Source organism: Pongo pygmaeus, chromosome 16, assembly GCF_028885625.2.
Source record: "Pongo pygmaeus isolate AG05252 chromosome 16, NHGRI_mPonPyg2-v2.0_pri, whole genome shotgun sequence".
In the NCBI taxonomy this organism is placed as follows: domain Eukaryota; kingdom Metazoa; phylum Chordata; class Mammalia; order Primates; family Hominidae; genus Pongo; species Pongo pygmaeus.
Window position 1 is genome coordinate 35,062,977 of NC_072389.2, and position 16,325 is coordinate 35,079,301.

Below are 16,325 nucleotides of genomic sequence, written 5' to 3' on the forward strand. Positions count from 1 at the left end.
TGTCCATCAGTGGATAGATGGATAAACAAATTGTGGTGTATGTTATACAAACAAAAGAATATTATTTAGCCACATAAATGAATGAAGTTCTGAAGCATGCCACATGGGTGAACCTTGGAAACAGGATGCTAACTGATAGAAGCCAGGCACAAAAGGTGACATATGTATGATTCCATTTAGAAGAAACATCCAGAATAGATAAATCCGTACAGACAAAGCACAAACTAGTGGTTTCCAGGGGCAGGCCACAGGGAGGGGAAATGGGGAGGAACTGCTTAATGGGTAGGGGGTTTTACTTTGTAGTGTTGGAAGTAAGGACAGAGAGACAACGTAGTTGCATGACCTCGTGACTGTACTAAACACCACTGAATTGGTCACTTGAAAATGGTCAATTTTATGTGATACAAATTTCATCTCAATAAATTATTTAAAAATATGGCTGGGCATGGTGGCTCATGCCTATAATCCCAGCAATTTGGGAGGCCGAGGCAGGTGGATCACTTGAGGTCAGGAGTTCGAGACCAGCCTGGCCAACATGGTGAAACCTCGTCTCTACTAAAAATACAAAAATTAGCCAGGCATGGTGACGGGCGCCTGTAATCCCAGCTACTCAGGAGGCTGAGGCAGGAGAATCGCTTGAACCCGGGAGGCGGAGGTTGCGGTGAGCTGAGATCACGCCACTGCACTCCAGCCTGGGTGACAGAGTGACTCCATCTCAAAATAAATAAATAAATAAATAAATATAAAAAATATGTAAACCTCAAAACTAAACTAAATGAAACATAAAGAAAAGCCAGGGGCCAGGCGCAGTGGCTCACACCTGTAATCCCAGCACTTTGGGAGGCCGAGGTGGGTGGATCTCTGGAGGTCAGGAGTTCGAGACCAGCCTGGCCAACATGGTGAAATCCTATCGTTACTAAAAACACAAAAAAGTTAGCCAGGCGTGGTGGCAGTTGCCTGTAATCCCAACTACTTGGGAGGCTGAGGCAGGAGAATTGCTTGAACCTGGGAGGTGGAGGTTGCAGTGAGCCGAGATAGCACCACTGCACTTCAGCCTGGGCGACAAGAGCAAAACTCTGTCTCAAAAAAATAAAAATAAAAATAGAAAAGAAAGAAGGAAGGAAGGAAAGAAAAAAAGAAAAGAAAGAAAAAAGGAAAAAAAGGGAAGGGAAGGAGGAAGGGGGGAAGGGAAGGAGGAAGGGAGGGAGGGAGGAAGGAAGGGAGGGAAAAAGAGAGAAAGAAAGAGCAAAGGCAGGAACGAGCCCCGCAGAAGTCAGGCAGTGCTGCCTCTGGGAGGGAAGGAGTGCAGTGGGAAAGGGCCCCATGGTAAAACACAAGGATCTGCTTTATCATTCTCTAAACCGTGTGCAGACATCTTATACACTTTTTAAAATGCTTTATTTAGCAATAAAACATCTTAAAAGAATAAACAAAAAGAGGAGAGAGAAGCAGAATCTCGTAGCTCCGGATCCATGTGTGTCCCCATCTCCTTCTCCCATCACCAGGTCTACCCTGATTGTCTGGGAACCTGAAGATTCCAGCAAGGATCTTGGGGCACTTCAACAGCTCCCCTTGCTGCTTTGGCCAGCGTCACCTGGCCAGCTCACTCCGAAGAGCACAGCAGTTGGGAAGGTGTTGCGTTAAGGAGCTCCCCTCATTGCCTGAGTTCCTGGTCTGGGTTTCAGGGGCTAAGCAGGTGCAGCCAGTGTCCGCAGGAGAGATGTGCAGAGGCTCAGGGCCAGCCTCCTGTGCCTGCCTGGTTCCCACAGGTAGTACCCTCTCCTTTCCAGATGTTCCCTGTCCTTTGCTACCTATCCAGGTCCCTGCCCTCGAGCTTCCTCTTATAGTGCTCCCACGGCCCAGGGAAGTGCCTCACCAGAGTGCCCAGGCACTAGGCCTGTGAGGTGTGGGCATCTGGGGACCCAAGCCTCCTGGCCCTCAGGGACTGTGATGTTTGCTGGGGCCACCAGGGTGGGAAAAGGGTGCACACCAGCAGGAGTGAGGGGTAGGCGGGTGAAACCCTAGGCATTCACCACAGCTCAGCGTGACAGTGGAGGCTGCCAGCACGGGAATCAGACTGCCAGTCCCCTTTGCTGCTCTGCTCTTTTTCTATGATAACATTTAATGAATAATTCACATTCATGAAAATTAGCCAAAGAGCAATTTTACAAATAAAAGAATTGGGGTCTTTCTGAGTGTTTTCTGCTGATCTAGACAAGGCGTGTGTGGTTGATTTGCTTATCTGCCCAATCCAGGCCTGCCCTCCAGCGGGAGCAGGTAGCTGTCACCCACTCACCCACCTACGACTACGTCCACCAAAGGCATTGGCAGGAATCGCCACCCTTTGGGCCATGGAACTGAGCATTTAGGAACCATGGAGGGTATCCAGCCCAACTCTTTGCTTTTACCTATAAGGGAACAAGGTCCAAACCCCAAGGCGAATTGGTGGCCGGCTTGGCTGAGAACTGGCTTGCCTCTCAGAGCAAAGGGTGCATACCTGTCTTTGACCCAGCACTTTCACTTCCATGGATCAATCACCTGGAAATACTTTTGCATGTAAAGAGGCAATGTATGGATGTTTGTTGCAGTGTATTTTAAGCTAAGTGAAAAATTGGAAACCTCCACTTTTTTGTTAGTGTATCTTGGGGACTGATTAAACCAATTAACGATGTACCAAATCATGGACTATGCAACCATGAACAAGACTAACACAGAACTCTAAAGTGTAAACGTCTCCATTATGAATTGAAAAAAAAAGTGTAGTAAAATATTTCCGGTGTGATCCAGCTCTATAAGAACAAACTTCCTGATATTCAAGAGCAGAGTGGTCCCGCATGGTAGACCCTGGCTACCTGAGCTGTTGCGCACCTGAGATGTGGCCAGGGTGAATGGAGACATGCTGTGAGTGTGAGATGGCACGCTAGTGTTCACTGTGACATGAGAGCTGAAAACGAGGTGTGTGGCAGGATTTCAAAGACTTAGAACAACAAATAAAGACATAAAATACCTCATTAGTACGTGTTTGGTATTGACTACATGTTGAAGCAATCATATTTTAGATATATCGTGTTAAATGAATTACAGAATCAAAGTTAATTTCACTTATTTGTTTTTACTTTTCCTTTTTAAGTGGCTACTACACAGTTTGAAATTCTGTCTGTGGTGCATGTGCTATTTCTATTAGGCAGCAGAGGTCTAGAATAATACACATCAGGCCAGGCGTGGTGGCTCATGCCTGTAATCCCAGCCCAGCATTTTGGGAGGCTGAGGTGGGCAGATCACCTGAGGTCAGGAGTTTGAGACCAGCCTGACCAACATGGTGAAGCCTTGTCTCTACTAAAAATACAAAATTAGCTGGGCGTGGTGGCGGGCGCCTGTAATCCCAGCTACTCGGCAGGACAATCGCTAGAATCCGGGAGGCGGAGGTTGCAGTGAGCCGAGATCATGCCATTGCACTCCAGCCTGAGCAACAGAGCAAGACTCTGTCAAAAAAAAAAAAAAAAAAAAAAAAGAACAATACACATCAAACACTAAGCCTGGTCCACAGCATGGGAGACTGGGGATCAGGAGGAGTGTGTAAGCAGGACTTCAGTTGACTCTTCTGTGGGGTTTTACAACTTTATATATTCATGTAGTACGCTTTTTAATGATTAACAAACAAAAAAGGGCACTGTGGCCATGATTCCTGAGGAGCAAGCTTTCCACATCACCATGCCTGCAGAATTTACCCACTCCTGTGCCCTGTCTCCAGGAGAGCCAGGGCCACCTGCCATGAGCATTACCCCTACCTTAAGGCATTTCAGGCACTATCCACCCTGGGGGAGCAGACACAGGATGGATAAGTTGTGATGAGGGAGAAGGATACCTGTGCTTGCCACTTTAATGGCGGGGGCAGACAGGGGGCCAGGGGTTGGGGGAGCGGGAGCCAGAAGCCGTGAGGGAGGGGACAAGGTGCACAGCAACAAGGTCTCAGCAGCGGGGGAGGGGAATGCTGTGGCCTGATGTTAATTTGTTTTCTTAAAGTCAGCTCTAGCATTGTAAATGCATTTTTCCCCACTTAGCAATTGAAGATACAGTTTCTGAAAAGCAGTGAGATAGGTACTAATAGGTGCTTTCTACAAGAGGCTGGGAAAATTGCTCCTGGCATGGTGGGCATCTGAGGTAACAGAAAAATCTCTTTCCTGGACTCTGCCTGCTCCCAACGGATGCTGTAATTCCTTTACCCACGGCTGAGTCTAACCTCAGAGCTTGCAAAAGAGGAGGATGGCAGATACTGACCCATCATATACGCCTTTGCATATCACTGAGGGCAACATGTGTCTTGCTACTGTCTACTTAATGGAGGTTTTAAGACGTTAAATCCCCTTAATTTCTAGGTCATGGAAGGCTTGGGGGTATTGGGTCCTCTTATTCTCCTGGCTGAGGGCTTCCATTTTCCTAGGTCCAGCATTTACACACACACCCAGACACACACACACCCAGACACACACACATACACTCTCAAATTATAGGACATCTTCCAAACATTTTCAATTAAAGCCAAAGCCAATTTTCTAAAAACATCTACTGCCCCCTGCAGGAGGACTTTAGGTTGATAGAAAATCTGTTTTGTTTTCACTTAGTTCAGAATGAAGATGACTCGCGTCTTAAAATGCGTGAGTGTCATTTCACTTCTTGTGCTTATCAACTTTACAGAGCAAATAAATGAGGTTGCACAGAGCCAAACCAAACACAACTCCAAACTTCTCCCAGAAAACAATCAATAAAACATAAACAGGTACAGCAAACACATTCAACATGAGTTGATATTTCCAATTACATTTTCTGGGGGGAGGGGGCTAAAAAAATACACGCAGAGAATAGCCAATTTATGCTATAAATATAATTGCAAATGCCATGAATTAAAACTGCTGCTGGATAGTTCAAAACAATGGTGTTTTGAGAACCTGACCAAAGGCAGTCTTTCCCAGAATCAAACCCGTATTCATCAAGTGCACTCATAGAGAGGCAGGGCTCCGTTCTTAATTCCTCCCTAAATATCTGATTCAGACAGAGAAAATGTGTCTTATCTTCCTTACCCGTTCTCAGTTCCTATCCCTTGTCAACGCAAACACAATTTATGCAAATATTCTTTCTTTGTTTGTTTTTTTTCTTCCTTCTTTTTTTTTTTTTTTTTTTTTGACAGAGTCTCACTCTGTCGCCCAGGCTGGAGTGCAGTGGCGCAATCTCGGCTCACTGCAACCTCCACCTCCTGGGTTCAACCTCTCCTGCCTCAGCCTCCCGAGTAGCTGGGACTACAGGCGTGCACTACCACGCCCAGCTAATTTTTGTATTTTTAGTAGAGACAGGGTTTCACCATGTTGGCCAAGATGGTCTCTATCTCTTGACCTCGTGATCCGCCCGCCCCAGCCTCCCGAAGTGCTGGGATTACAGGCATGAGCCACCGCGCCCGGCCCTGCAAATGTTTTCATTCCTCCCTACCTCCCCCACTACTTTTGCTAATTTTTGCTAAGGTTTTAAAAAACATACACATTGTATACATGCACCAAAATATCACATGTACCCCCAAAATATGCACAACTATGATGTACTAATAAAAAGTACAAAAGATATATTTTCTGGGAAAAAAAGGAAAATGAATTTGTGATAGAAAATGATTAAAGAAGATGAAAAATGTAGAAATGTACAAAGGAATAAATAAACACCACCCATAAGGCCTCCATCCTAAAACAACTGATATTTCCTTGTATTTCTAGGCTTTTTCTGTGAATAGATTAGACAGGTGCATGTGTATGTAATGAAATACACAATAATTCTGCATGGTTATTACGCCTTTTTCTCTGTCATTTTAAAAGTGACTGCGTGATGATTCATTCTATGGACAGACCATGATTTATGTGTCCAGGCCTCTGCTTCTGGGCATTTCGGTTGTTCGCTGTGCTTCCCGGTAGCACACGAAGCTGTGTCAATGTTGGCATCCCTTCAGGATTCGCTCCTCAGGATGGGTTCCTAGGTGTGGACTTGCAGGGCTTTGCCACATGTTGTTGAACTGCCTTCCAGAAACCAGTTTGCACTCCTCCCAGCAGTGAGAGGGAGCAGTAATCTCCCCTCCTGATCCTGCTCCGTGTAACCAATCTCTTCCCCAAGGCTTTCACAGGTGAAATATCAGCTGATAAAGGCTTACAAGTATAAACCCTGTTTCTCCTAGAACTTCAGCATTTTCTGGGGTTCTAAAGAAGGTGCACCTTTTCCCCGAAGCAAAGTAAGATGCTAAGGAATGAGAGACAAGAGGTCGAGGCCTGGAGCCGGGGCTTCTGAGCAGATCCCTGGCACCTGGATTTAGAAGCTGGCCCTGAGGGAGGCTCAGAGGGTTTCAGCCTCTTTGAGACCAGCTGACAGAGTACTTATCCCCTCTGTGAATCAACCTGTTGGGTCGCTTCTGCTGAGAGAGCCTCTTGGGACCCAGGCTGAACACAGGTTCACCAGCTGCTCCACAGGGTCCTGTCCAGCCAGTCTCAAGAGGAGGGGAGCAACAGGCGCCAGAAAGCACACCTGAGTTTGCCTGCACCTGACCTTACTTGCACCTGAGCCTACCCACACCTGAGGTTATCAGCACCTGGCTTAACTGCGTCTGTGGTTATCTGCATCTGAGTTTGTCCATGCTTGAGTTTACCCACACCTGAGGATACCTGCGCCTGACCTCCCTTCACCTGCGCTTACCCGCATCTGCGCTTACCTGCCACAGCAGTGGAATGGAGAGGGCACGGCTCAGGCTCTTCCAGCCTCCTCCTTGGCCAGGGCAGGGAGCTGGGTGAGGAGGGCCCACCCTTTAAGAGGAGCAGTCCCCATGAGGAGCATATGAGCACTTGGGCCTGGGCCCTCATGATCCCTGTGAAGCGATGGCCCCATGACCTGGCTCCCAGGCCAGAAAAGGAAGCCAGGGCCCCAGGCTTCCAGGCTGTTCCATGTGGAATCCCACAAAGGCAGCCTTAGGATGTGAGAGAGGTAGGGGAGCTAGAGCTTTTCCTTTGAAGTGGCCCCGCCACGGCCCCCTCCCACCCAGCCAGCCCTTCCCTGGCTGGAAATGTCAGCAGGGTTTGCATAATCGAGACAATTGGACATAATGGTTCTTTCAGAATCCCCTCATCAGCCGGGCAGTGTTCGTGCCCCAGGGAGCCGGGAGAAGGCAGCACATGGCATTAATTACTGCTAATCCTTCCTCATCTAAGTTGGGCCTGAGGTCAGGGTGAACCCAGCTGCAAATGCAGTGTGAGCCCCACATGACTCTCAGCCCCTTCTGAGTGCTTCTAATCCCTGCTCTCCCCGCTTCACCAGGAGTTTGCCTGCCTGGCATCCACAGTCACCTGAACACCACCACGGTGGGAGCCCTGTTGGATTTGCTGTAACAGTATGCATTGTTATTCCAGCTTTCCATGAGCTTTCTCAGCCCAGGAGGAAAGAAAAAACCCAAACCCTGAACTATCCCTCTCTGCAGAGGGGCTGGGTCTTCCCCAGCATCTGAGGCTCTTGGGCATTGTCCGCCTCCCGCTTCTCACAGAGGAGCAGACAGGTTGGACGTAAGAGCAATTAGGGGTGTTCCCATTTTACGGATGAGGACTCTGAGTCATGTGAGAGGGTGGCCTGCCCAGAGAGCAGGTGGGGTGTAGTGGGAGTGCCCAGGTTGTCATGTTCTGCCCATATGTAGAGTCCTGAAGCCGGAGACTGGGCTCACTCCCCCACCCCATGCCTGGCAGACAGCCTGGGGCTCAGGGAGTCTCTGAACTTCTGATGGAAGCACATGTGCCAGGCCATTTTCTAGGTCTGTCTTTGCTTTCACTCGTTTCTCTCAGGTCTGTCCCCCCAGAGTGGGCATGCAAAGGGTCCGGTGAGCGGCTCCCACGTGCTTTGCTGGAGCGCACACAGCCCCTGGGCGTGCAATGACCGCAGCAGCCTCCGTAGTCTGGCTCCTGGGTCTTCTTTCTTGAACTGGTGTTGGCTCCTGAGGCCTGAGAGAGTCACAGCTTCATCGGGAGCCCTTCCGGGGGCTCAGGGAGGGTGCTACGTGGCCGGAATTCTGAAGGCACAGTCAGGGCAATCCGGGGCATCTGAAATCAGTCTGGGAGCAGTGGCGAAAGGCCACATGGGGAAGCGAGCTGATGGCTGGCACTGCCACGGCTGGGAGGTGTGGAGGCTCTGTGGTCAGCGCCAACGGCCAGCCCGACTGACTGCCAGTCAGTGGCTCTCCAGGCAGTGGGCCCTTCACTAGACAAATAGGCTCTTTTTCAGGTTCAGATAAGATGGAAACAATGGAAGCCCCAACTTTCCCCAAGAGAACACCCTTCCTCCCAAGGGTCCATGCAGTATGGCCCGCAACTGGGAGCTGAGATGTCTCACACGGTGGCCACAAGCCACGCGTGGCTATGGAGCGCTGGAAACAGAGCCAGTCAGAATTGAGATGTGCTCCGAATGTAAAATATACATGGGATTGCCAAGACTTGTGATAATAATTGATTGCACATTGAAATACTTAGGACATATTAGGTTGAATAGAATGTTATTAATTTTTTTCACCTGCTTCTATTTACTTTTCAAAACTGACTACTAGGACATTTAAAATTGGCCCAGCTCACGCCTGTAATTCCAGCACTTTGGGAGGCTGAGGCAGGTGGATCACCTGAGGTCAGGAGTTCGAGACCAGCCTGGCCAACATGGTGAAACCTCGTCTCTACTAAAAATATAAAAAATAACCGGGCATGGTGGTGGGTGCCTGTAATCCCAGCTACTCAGGAGGCTGAGGCAGGAGAATCGCTTGAACCCTGGAGGCAGAAGTTGCAGTGAGCTGAGATCACGCCACTGCATTCCAGCCTGGGTGATAGAGTGAGACTCTGTCTCAAAAAAAAAAAAAAAAAAAAAGAGAGAGAGAAAGAAAGAAAAAGAAAAAAAAAAGAAAATTTAAAATTGCCTCTGCTCTGTGGCTTACAGCTATGGCTCACCTTGTATTTCTGTTGGGCAGTGTTGAGCTGCAGCTGTGGGGAAAAGGGATTCTCACCAGACTGTCCACTCTCCGGAGGCATCCTCCCCCATGAAGTCACTTGGATGACCTGATGCATGGACACAGTGTGTGAGGACTGTGGAGAGATGCTCTAAGGTCTGAGAATCATTATGTGTCTGTGGAGCCGTCTGAGGACACAAGAACACCACCGTGAAGGGTGGATACTGACCACTCACTCCTCACCCAGCTGCGGGGGTGCAGTCCTTCTCTTTATGGGTGAGCCATGAGGACACATTCCTTAGAGGGAATAAGAGGCCGGCTGGCGGTCACAGTTGGTGAGAGTGTGGGGACAGTGACCTGTATGCTCACCTGGGTGGGGTCCTGATGAGGTCATGGGAGATCCCCAGGCTGGCAGGGCACACCCCAGGTGGAGGCCCAAGGGTCCTGGTTGGACTCTGAGATGAGACAGCAATATTGTTTCCCATGCTCCTTTGTTCCCTGCATTTCCTGACCAATAGTTACGTCTCGAAACCTGTTCAGATTCAAGGTGGACTTTTGCAACGAGACTTTTTGGTGGTGGTGTGTCCTTCCGTTAGGAGACATCTCTTTTGCAATGCCAGTGGACTTTGGTGATGACTGTCTAGGGCCATGATATCCCTAGGACTTGCAAAATGGTGATCTTCCATTTTTTTTTTTTTTTTTTTTTTGTGGGGACAGAGTCGCGCTCTGTCGCCCAGGCTGGAGTGCGGTGGCGCCATCTCGGCTCACTGCAAGTTCCGCCTCCCGGGTTCTCGCCATTCTCCTGCCTCAGCCTCCCGAGTAGCTGGGACTACAGGTGCCTGCCACCACGCCCAGCCAATTTTTTTGTATTTTTAGTAGAGACTGGGTCTCACCGTGCTGGCCAGGATGGCCTCGATCTCCTGACCTCGTGATCCGCACACCCTGGCCTCCCAAAGTGCTGGGATTACAGGCGTGAGCCACCATGCCCGGCCACAAAATGGTGATCTTCTAATTAGGTCGACTCTTCTTTATTTGTTAGCTGGAATTCATCCATAAATAGAAACTTTCCCTGGGCAGATTTGGTCACCCTGAGGCACAGCTTGCAGAGGAAAGGCAGGAAAAAGGTTTCCGTCTCCAGTGGAATTGGTTGCTTCCCTGGCCTCATTCCAATGTGACTAATGCATTCCTTTTCTTCAGAGTGTCAGTATGAATTTATGGATTTGAACATAGTTGATGCATTTAAATCCACAACAGTTATTTTTCTTATTATTGTTCGCATGGTCCCAGTTTCACAAAGACTCCTGAATCTTTCTGACACCACCCCAGGAGTCTCTGAGAGCTTCCTTGCTATCTGGAATGCAAAGATGTTTGGGATCATCTTGTACATTTCTTGCCCCAGATCTAGGCTCAGGCACTTCTCCAAGGAGCCCTGGTTCCTTTGAGTGAGAAAGAGTATTCAGAAACTAGGATCTGCTTCTGAACTGAATTGTTTTTGAGCCTTTTCAGCAGGCGGAACTATGAAGCTGTGTGTCTGTGTGTGTGTGTGTGTGTGTGTGTGTGTGTGAGCATCTGTAAAGAAAATGCATCATGAATATATACTGATAATTTTCAATTCAAATTTAGAAACAGAGGGATTTTACTTAACTTCCTTGATTTTATGTTTGTGTCTCTTTTTGCTTATGCTAAAAGCCCTATTCCTAATGACATTAAAAGCTTTCTCTTTTGCTTTATCCTGAATATAGTTTCAAGTAACACACGCAAATTGCTAACAGTACTGGAAGCAGTTTACAGCATTGTTTTGTTGTTCTTTTTCACCTTGCATATGTCCTATTAGGTTTTTTCAAGAACTTAAAGTTATTATTCTCTGTGTGGTTATTCTACACACTTGGTACAAAGCAAGTTTGGGGAACACAGTACCTGAGAACTGTGGGGAGATGCTGGCAACGTCTGAGAATTATTATGCGTCCAGTGAGCTGTCTGAGCAAATAACAATAGCACTAACACTAAAGGCAGATTTCCAGTAAGATTCACTCATTGAATTTTCCATTGGATTTCCATGCATTGTTTTAGGAATTGGTTTTTAAATGTAAGTCTGTTTTATAATTAAGTGAAACATTCGCATTTTGGCAAAGTCCAATCTGCAAACAAGATTCTTTCAGAGTAGTCTGGCTATGGCATCTGTCTTTCACCCTCATTCTTCTTTCCCCACAAGTAAACTTTTTTCTTTTTTTTTTTTTGAGATGGAGTTTTGCTCTTGTTGCCCAGGCTGGAGTGCAGTGGTACAGTCTCAGCTCACTGCAACCTCTGTCTCCTGGGTTCAAGGGATTCTCCTGCCTTAGCCTTCCAAGTAGCTGGGACCACAGGCACATGCCACCATGCCTGGCTAATTTTGTATTTTTAGTAGAGATGGAGTTTCACCATGTTGGTCAGCCTGGTCTCAAACTCCTGACCTCAGGTGATCTGCCCGCCTCGGCTGCCCAAAGTGCTGGGATTACAGGTGTGAGCCACCACGCCTGGCCGCCACAAGTAAACTTAAAAAAAAATTATTGTTTTATCCTTTCACTTTTTAAGTATAAATATATACGTATTGTTTCTCTCCGCCTCTTTCTCACAAAGATGGTAGCGGACTTTACACACTTTTCTCTGCTTTGCCTTCACTTTTCTTGGAGATGACATGGCTGCCCCTCATTTCTTTTGACAGCTGTGTGGCCTGAATCCCTGAGTGGATGCATGAGAGTTGATTCCACCAAACCCGTGTCAATGGGCACTTGAGTGGCTCTTGGTCTCTACAAATAGCACAGCAACAAAAAGTCTTGCCACATGTCCTTTTGCATTTGTCTGTAATCTTTAGGCTAGATTCCGAGAAGTGAGATTGCTGGGATTAAGGGTATAAATATGAAATTTGCTTATATTGCAAAACTTCCCTTTATAGAGATTGTAGCATTTTGCATTTCCATTGGGATTTTATGAGTCCTTGTTTTCCCACAGCCTCACCAACAAAATACATTGTTAAACTTTTAGAATTTTGCCAATCTTATTAAGAAATGGTTTCTCAGTGTAGTTTTGGCCTATAGTTGTCTTCATTTTTTTGGATGTTGTTGTCTGGTTTTGATATCTGGGTAAAACTGGCCTCGTAGAATGAGTTGGGCAATGACTCCCCGCCTCTTATATTTTCTGTAAGAGTCTGTGAAAGACTGGTCTTCATTCTTCTTTACAAGTTTGGTAGAATTTACCAGTGAAGCCATCTGGGCCTGTGGTTTTCTTTATGGGAAGTTTAAATATTACTACTCCAATGTCTTTACTTTTTATAGGTCTGTTCAGATTTTTCTGTGTCTCCTTGAGTCAGTTTCAGTAATTTGTCTTTGCAGGAATTTGTCCATTTCATCCAGGTTTTAAAATCTGTTGGCATCCAGTTATTCATGGTATCCCCTTATGATCCTTTGTATTAATATGTCTAGAAAATCATTAGTGATGCCCCTTTTTCATTCCTGATTTTAGCAATTTGAGTCTTCTCTGTTGTTTAGATGGCCAATCTAGCTAAAGGTTTTTCAATTTTGTTGACCTTTTCAGGCAATCAACTTTTGGTTTCATTAATTTCTTCTATTGTTTTTCTATGCTTTATTTTATTATTTCCATGCTAGTCTTATTTTCTTCCTTCTGCTGGATTTGGGTTTAGTTTGCTTATCTTTCTCTATATTCTAAAGTTGAAGGTTAGGTTATTTATTTGAGATCTTTCATTCTTAATATGGGTGTTTACAGGAATAAATTTCCCTCCGAGCACTATTTTAGCTGCATCCAATATGATTTTTCATATTTGTTCATCTTAAGATATTTTATAACTTTTCTTGTGACTTTTTTAGCCCACTGGTTACTTAGGAGTATGTAGTTTAATGTCCACTTACTTTTGAATTTGTCAATTTCTTTTCTTTTCTTTTTTTTTTTGAGACTGAGTCTTGCTCTGTTGCCCAGGCTGGAGTGCAGTGGCATGATCTCAGCTCACTGCAACCTCTGCCTCCCTGGTTCAAGTGATCCTCCTGCCTCAGCCTCTCAAGTAGCTGGGATTATAGGTGTGTGACCCCATGCCTAGCTAATTTTTGTATTTTTAGTAGAGGCAGGGTTTCACCATGTTGGCCAGGCTGGTCTCGAACTCCCGACCTCAGGTGATCCACCCACCTCGGCCTCCCAAAGTGTTGGGTTTACAGGCGTGAGCCGCCACGCCTGCCCAATTTTTTTTCTATTATTGATTTCTAATTTAATTCCACTGTGGTTGGAGAACATACTTTGCATGGCTTTAAAAATCCTTTTACACTTATTAAGGCTTGTTTTATGGCCTAGCATATGGTCTGTCCTAGAGAATGGTCCATGTGCACATGATAAGAATGTGTATTTTGTGTATTCTGTTGTTGGGTATAGTATACTCTTAGACGTCTGTTAGGTCAATGTAGTTTTAATTTGCATTTATCTTACTATGAGTAAGGTTGGCATCTTTTCATGTGTAAGGGCCATCTGTATTTCCGTTTCTGTGAACTTTCCACATCTCGTGCTCATTTTTCTATAGAGTCTTTTTCTTTATTTTATTTTATTTGAGATGGAGTTTTGCTCTTGTTGCCCAGGCTGGAGTGCAATGGCACGACCTCAGCTCACTGCAACCTCTGTGTCCCGGGTTCAAGTGATTCTCTGGCCTCAGCCTCCCGAGTAGCTGGGATTACAGGCATGTGCCACCACGCTCAGCTAATTTTGTATATTTTAGTGGAGACAGGGTTTCTCCATGTTAGTCTGGCTGGTCTCAAACTCCCGACCTCAGGTGATCCATCTGCCTTGGCCTCCCAAAGTACTGGGATTACAGGCATGAGTCACCGTGCCCAGCCTTTTTTCTTTATTTTTAAAGCTTGTTCCTACATACCAAATATGGTGAAATTTTGACTGTAATAAAGTGGCAAATATTTTTTCCAGCTTGTCATTTGTCTTTTGACTTTACCTACCTGCCCTGGCTTCTTGCTTCCTTGATATCCACAGTCTATTTAATTGAATTTATCATTGAGATCACCTCTCCCATGCTCCAGACACTGCTGGTGCTGTGTGGAGATATGGGAATAACTCAGAAATGACTTTTGAGGGTTTGCAGGCTAGTGGGGGAGCCAGTGCTCATATAAACACATTTGAAATACAAGGCAGACTATAGGAAGCATTGCAATCAGCTTTGACATGCAAGAGGAAAGCATAAAGGGAGAGGGAGCTTTCAAAAGAAAGGGGAGTCATGGGCCAGGTGAGGTGGCTCATGCCTGTAATCCCAGCTATTATGGAGGCCAAAGCAAGAGAATCACTTGAACCTGGGAAGCAGAGGTTGCAGTGACCCGAGATCATGCCACTGTACTCCAGCCTGGGCAACACAGTGAGACTCTGTCTCAAAAAAAAAAAAAAAAAAGAAAAGAAAGGAAGACAAAAGAAAAAGAAAAAGAAGAAAGAGGAGGCCAGGTGTGCAGTGGCTCACGCCTGTAATCCCAGTACTTTGGGAGGCCAAGGCAGGTGGATCACCTGAGGTCTGGAGTTCAAGATCAGCCTGGCCAACATGATGAAACCCCATTTCTACTAAAAATACAAAAAATTAGCTGGGCATGGTTGTGGGTGCCTGTAATCCCAGCTATTATGGAGGCTGAGGCAGGAGAATCGCTTGAACCTGGGAGACAAAGGTTGCAGTGACCCAAGATCATGCCACTGCACTCCGGCCTAGGCAACAGAGTGAGACTGTCTAAAAAAAAAAAAAAAAAAAAAGAGGAGTAATGCTTCAAACTGAGCATATAGTTTGGATGGGAGTCCTGGCAGCAGACTTGAGGAAAGGGGGCACTTTAGAGTTGGAGATGGCAGACAGCAGGGCATCAGGGAAACATCCTGTGAGCTGGAGCTTGGTTCCCAGGCTGGAGACGGGTGATGGGCAGAGAAAGAGGACAATAATGCTGGGGACAGAGAGCAGGTGTGGGGCAGGATGGGAGTCCAAGGGCTCAGGCCAGCACTGGCCAGGCAAAAGTTTTGTGAATCCTGATCTGAAAACCCTGATCCAAAAACCTTCCTTTTCAAAGTCTTATTTGAAGTAAGGCTTATATTGGTTCAAAAAATTATATTGCTCCTGGCATTGGCTGCAGAGGTGGGCTTCCACTTTGCATACTGTTGAATTCTTTACATATATTTAAAATAAGTTAGTACTACTACTACTGACTTAGTACTACTGATTCTCAGTTGGCAGAATCTCTGAAATAAAGAAATAAAAGTGGTAGGTTAAAAAAATCTTCATTTATAAATTAAATTTATATTTCATTGAACAATGTCTCTATGAATTAAGAAGGCTAGAGGGTAATTTAAAATCTTTGGTGTCGTTGTAAAAGATAATTACAAAAATAAATGGATAACTAGATTAGGCAAAGACATAGAGGTCTATCAATACTATTACCGTAAACTCTGCTTCCATTTCTCCACCGACTGACGAAAAAAATAAAGTAGGTTTCCCCACTTGGAGGAAAATAAGGTCGTCGGATATTTGGAACGTGGGTCTTGGAAACTCCTCTCTTTGTCTGGAAGGCAGAGGGTCTTCCTGGTGAGCCTTAAGATCCAAGCTGGCCAAAATATGCTGGCCGTTCTCCGTAGGCCGCCCAACCTCGTCAACAGGTGAAGGTTGGCAGCGGTCTTTTTGCACCACTCTTCTCCACCCCATGGCTCAGGGTTCAGGAAGTGAGAGCTCCTGAGGCCCCTCTATTGCTCCCCATCCTCCATTGGAGGACACAGGCCTGTGAGGACCAGCCATGGAGTTATCAGTGAGAGGATCGAAATTGGACAGTGACTTCCTGACTGATTGTAAGAACCTTCTTTTCATTTTTTTTCTCCTTTCTGTTTTCTTTCTCTCTCGCTTTCTTTCTTTTTCTTTCTTTTCTATCTTTCTTTCTCTCTCTCTCTCTCTCTCCCTTCCCTCCCTCCCTTCCTTCTTTCTTCTTTTTCTGCTCCTCAGTGGGTTGTGTTGCAGTGCTGGCAGATGATGTGTGCTAGAATAAAAAATACATGGTTAAAAAAACCTGCCAAGCATTTAATAGTTTTTTGTTTGTTTGTTTTAGTCTTCAGAATACTCTCTACAATGAAAATAAAACCAGTGACTCTGTAGTGGAGATAATCCATTGTGTTACAGCTTTGTAGCTGTAAACCTGGTTGGTCCTGGATCCTGCCATGAGGAAAGGTTGCAGCTGGAGCTTCCGGAAGTTCCAAGGAGAGAGCATTATCTGAGCTGGCTTTCCTTCTCATCAAACTCCTAACATCTCATTAATCCGCAACTCCACCAACTGCATGTAAG

General features: G+C 46.1%; 1 protein-coding gene across 1 annotated transcript in view; it reads right to left on the bottom strand.

Annotated features, from left to right (window-relative positions):
- The window catches only part of TRPM1 (transient receptor potential cation channel subfamily M member 1), a 110,028-nt gene extending 94,330 nt beyond the window's left edge, over positions 1-15,698 (bottom strand). The window contains exons 1-3 of the mRNA XM_054451996.2: positions 15,438-15,698; positions 9,050-9,180; positions 6,737-6,827 (exon numbers count right to left, since the gene is read on the bottom strand). Of these exons, the coding sequence (XP_054307971.2) occupies positions 6,737-6,827; positions 9,050-9,180; positions 15,438-15,698 (483 nt within the window). The remainder of the gene's footprint in view (positions 1-6,736; positions 6,828-9,049; positions 9,181-15,437) is intronic.
- Between the last annotated feature and the right edge of the window lie 627 nt (positions 15,699-16,325).